The following is a 5,000-nucleotide window of genomic DNA, read 5'->3' as shown; positions in this document are numbered from 1 at the left end:
TACTTATGTGTGTGTGTGTTTCATAGTATTACGTATACGTGACGTGACGAGTCTAGAAGGTTGATCTAACCCTATTTTGGATGTACTTTTAAGAATGTATGTTATCACAAGTGGTTTGCGAGCAAGACTTACTGGAAAGCCAGGAAGACATCTCACACATCTAGTAACAACAATGTATAAAAGGATGATAGATCTAGATGTCTAGTGTTTTCCTAACTTCGCTAATGTAGGACAGGTACTTAAAAGAAAATCCAGTGCTTTCAATGTTGGCCTTCCATTATAGTATTTCTATCAGTAAGAGTTTAATTTTACATGTAAGGCCTTTAATAATGTATTTCCCAGTCATACCGAACACAGAGGTGACCACAGGAGTGCTATCGCTAAACACTAGCAAGGAAATGATCATCCTTAGCAACCCAGTCACATTGTACCACCTCATCGGATTCGACTACTCGTACTGTCATTGAAGCTCTTAATTGCTGATGTTAATACTTTCACGTATAGCCTGGTAACTCTGTATCACATCCTGTTATCAACCTAATCATTTTGATTGAGCTATCAATACAAGATTACGTAAGGGATAGAGTTGGACATGGATCTGGCTACGTAGACCAACCGACTCTACGTAACCCACCCATAACAGCAGTGTCACCCACACTTTACTTTCCATTTGACGGCCAGGGTGCATAGTTCTTGCTGTGTCATGGCGGTAAGCGGGTGCACAGGCCTGTGTGCTTGTGCTATGGGTGGAAACTTTGTGATATTGTGTACTTTTAACAGGGTTGGATTGGCCCCCCGTGAAACATGTAACATATTGTACCGTGACAATAAACTGTTTATACTCCTACTGAAATGCGATTACCCCTTTATTGAATTATCACAGACTATTGTGATCGTTATATATATATATATATATATATATATATATATATATATATATATATATATATATATATATATATATATATATATAACGGTATGGCATACCGGGGCCGACGTGCCAGCAGTGGATTGAACCAGGGCATGTGAAGCGTCTGGGGTAAACCATGGAAGGTTTTGTGGGGCCTGGATGTGGAAAGGGAGCTGTGGCTTCGGTGCATTACACATGACAGCTAGAGACTGAGTGTGAATGAATGTGGCCTTTGTTGTCTTTTCCTAGCGCTACCTCGCGTGCGCGCGGAAGGGAGGGGGTTGCCATTCCATGTGTGGCGGGGTGGCGACGGGAATAGATGGAGACAGCAAGTATGAATATGCACATGTGTTTATATGTATATGTCTGTGTTTGTATATGTATGTATACGTTGAAATGTATAGGTATGTATATGTGAGTGTGTGGACATGTATGGATATACATGTGTATTTGGGTGGGTTGGGCCATTTCTTTCGTCTGTTTCCTTGCGCTACCTCGCTAACGCGGAAGACAGCGACAAAGTATAATGAATATATATATATATATATATATATATATATATATATATATATATATATATATATATATATATATATATATATATTCACTGCAAGTCGTGTATGTTTGCAGTTACATAGATAAAGACGCCAGAGTGGCATAAGACTGTCTGGGACAGACGGTCGGAGGTGACCACGTCTGGCTGGCCTGGTGTGTAGCGGGCGTGCGGGCGGTCCCCGTGTTGTGTGGAGGGTCAGGTGTGGCGCGAGCTGTGGCGGGGGCGGGCGCTCTGAGGGAGGTGGTGAGGCGGGGCGCCCCGGCCACCGCCGCCATGTACCGCAGGATTCGATCCTGGGTCCTGGACGACCAAGAGGAGATCATATTCCGCAATCTTCAGGTCCTGAAGAAGGTGAGTCACGCGTCCTGGAGAAAGTGAGTCACATCCTAAAGAAGGTGAGTCACATTTTCACCCCCCCCCTCCCCGTGTTGTGGTACGGCCCGGCACGTCATGAAGGTGAGTTTGTGACCCCGTGTCATTTTCCTCATCTTACTCATCCCGTAGGACGTCTTTTCCCTCGCGTACCCACCCTGAGGAAGGTGAGTTACCTGGGTCGTGTCTCTCACTTTCCCATCACTTCAGCAGGTCATGTTCAGCCCATAGCTCGGCAGCAGGAGAATGAGTCCCCAGCCTCCAGCAGGTCATGTTCTTCCCTGGACATGTCATCATGATCGACTGTGACCTCCTTTACCTTCACTCTCCTCTCACTTTCATCCTGTTTACTCTCCCTTCCTCGTCACTTTCCTCTCTCTCACGTGTTTCACGGCTCCCTGGTCCTCCAGTCACCCCCCCCAACCACCACCACGTCCCCCACCATCACCACCACGTCCCCCACCATCACCACCACGTCCCCCACCATCACCACCACGTCCCCCTCCATTACCACCACGTCCTCCACCATCATTAGCACCACGTCCTCCACCGTCACCACCACCACGTCCCCCACCATCACCACGTTCTCCTCCATTACCACCACGTCCCCCACCAGCACCACGTCTCCCACCATCACCAGCACCACGTCCCCACCACCACCAGCACCACGTCCCCCACCACCACCAGCACCACGTCCCCCACCACTATCACCGGCACCACGTCCCCCACCACCATCACCAGCACCACGTCCCGCCACCACCACCACCACCACGTCCCCCACCATCAGCAGTACCGCGTCCCCCACCAGCACCACGTCCCTCACCACCACCAGCACCACGTCCCCCACCACCACGTCCCCCACCTCCACCAGCACCACGTCCTCCACCACCACCACCATCACCAGCACCACGTCCTCCACCACCACCACCATCACCAGCACCACGTCCTCCATCACCACCAGCACCACGTCCCCACCACCATCACCACGTCCCCCACCACCATCACCAGCACCACGTCCCCCACCACCATCACCAGCACCATGTCCTCCACCACCACCACTAGCACCACGTCCCCCACCACCACCACTAGTACCACGTCCCCCACCACCATCACCAGCACCACGTCCCCCACCACCATCACCAGTACCACGTCCCCCACCACCACCACCACCACCACGTCCTCCACCATCACAACCATCACCAGCACCACGCCCTCCACCACCACGTCCCCCACCATCATCACCAGCACCACGTCCCCCGCCACCATCACCACGTCCCCCACCACCACCATCACCAGCACCACCACGTCCCCCACCATCATCACCACGTCCCCCACCATCATCACCAGCACCACCACGTCCCCCACCACCACCACCATCACCACCACGTCCCCCACCATCATCACCACGTCCCCCACCACCACCATCACCAGCACCACCACGTCCCCCACCATCATCACCACGTCCCCCACCATCATCACCAGCACCACCACGTCCTCCACCACCACCACCATCACCACCACGTCCCCCACCATCATCACCACGTCCCCACCACCACCATCACCAGCACCACCACGTCCCCCACCATCATCACCACGTCCCCCACCACCACCATCACCAGCACCACCACGTCCCCCACCATCACCACCACGTCCCCCACCATCATCACCACGTCCCCCACCACCACCATCACCAGCACCACCACGTCCCCACCATCATCACCACGTCCCCCACCATCATCACCAGCACCACCACGTCCCCCACCACCACCACCAGCACCACCACGTCCCCCACCATCATCACCACGTCCCCCACCATCATCACCAGCACCACCACGTCCCCCACCACCACCACCAGCACCACACGTCCCCACCACTCATCACCACGTCCCACCACCACCACCATCACCAGCACCACCACGTCCCCACCACCACAGCACCACGTCCCCACCATCATCACCACGTCCCCACCACCACCATCACCAGCACCACCACGTCCACCACACACCAGCATCCACCACGTCCCCCACCACCATCACCACGTCCCCCACCACCACCATCACCCAGCACCACCACGTCCCCCACCATCATCACCACGTCCCCCACCAGCACCACCACGTCCCCCACCATCATCACCACGTCCCGCACCACCACCATCACCAGCACACCACGTCCCCCCCCATCATCACCACGTCCCCCACCATCATCACCACGTCCCCACCATCATCACCACGTCCCCCACCATCACCACCACGTCCCCCACCATCATCACCACGTCCCCACCAGCATCCACCACGTCCCCCACGCATCATCACCACGTCCCCCACCACCATCACCACGTCCCCCACCACACACCATCCCCCATCATCACCACGTCCCTCACCATCATCACCACGTCCCCCACCATCATCACCACGTCCCCCACCATCATCACCACGTCCCCCACCAGCACCACCACGTCCCCCACCATCATCACCACGTCCCCCACCATCATCACCACGTCCCCCACCATCATCACCACGTCCCCCACCATCACCACCACGTCCCCCACCATCATCACCACGTCCCCCACCAGCACCACCACGTCCCCCACCATCATCACCACGTCCCCCACCATCATCACCACGTCCCCCACCACCACCACCACCACCATCATCACCACGTCCCCCACCATCATCACCACGTCCCCCACCATCATCACCACGTCCCCCACCATCATCACCACGTCCCCCACCAGCACCACCACGTCCCCCACCATCATCACCACGTCCCCCACCACCATCACCACGTCCCCCACCACCACCACCACCACCATCATCACCACGTCCCCCACCATCATCACCACGTCCCCCACCATCATCACCACGTCCCCCACCATCATCACCACGTCCCCCACCATCATCACCACGTCCCCCACCATCATCACCACGTCCCCCACCATCATCACCACGTCCCCCACCATCATCACCACGTCCCCCACCATCATCACCACGTCCCCCACCATCATCACCACGTCCCCCACCATCATCACCACGTCCCCCACCATCATCACCACGTCCCCCACCATCATCACCACGTCCCCCACCATCATCACCACGTCCCCACCATCATCACCACGTCCCCCACCATCATCACCACGTCCCCCACCATCATCACCACGTCCCC

General features: G+C 55.8%; 1 protein-coding gene across 3 annotated transcripts in view; it reads left to right on the top strand.

Annotated features, from left to right (window-relative positions):
• Nucleotides 1-5,000, top strand: part of Mtmr6 (Myotubularin related protein 6) — a 366,784-nt gene that overhangs the window by 189,853 nt on the left and 171,931 nt on the right. For 2 of the 3 annotated variants that reach the window (XM_071659033.1, XM_071659035.1), the window contains exon 2: nucleotides 1,541-1,817. The exons of the other annotated variant lie outside the window; for it this stretch is intronic. In XM_071659033.1, the coding sequence (XP_071515134.1) occupies nucleotides 1,740-1,817 (78 nt within the window). In that variant the 5' untranslated portion in view covers nucleotides 1,541-1,739. The remainder of the gene's footprint in view (nucleotides 1-1,540; nucleotides 1,818-5,000) is intronic. 3 annotated transcript variants of the gene reach the window in all.

Source organism: Panulirus ornatus, chromosome 67 (genome assembly GCF_036320965.1).
Source record: "Panulirus ornatus isolate Po-2019 chromosome 67, ASM3632096v1, whole genome shotgun sequence".
Taxonomy (NCBI): domain Eukaryota; kingdom Metazoa; phylum Arthropoda; class Malacostraca; order Decapoda; family Palinuridae; genus Panulirus; species Panulirus ornatus.
This window is presented reverse-complemented; position numbering and strand designations above follow the sequence as displayed.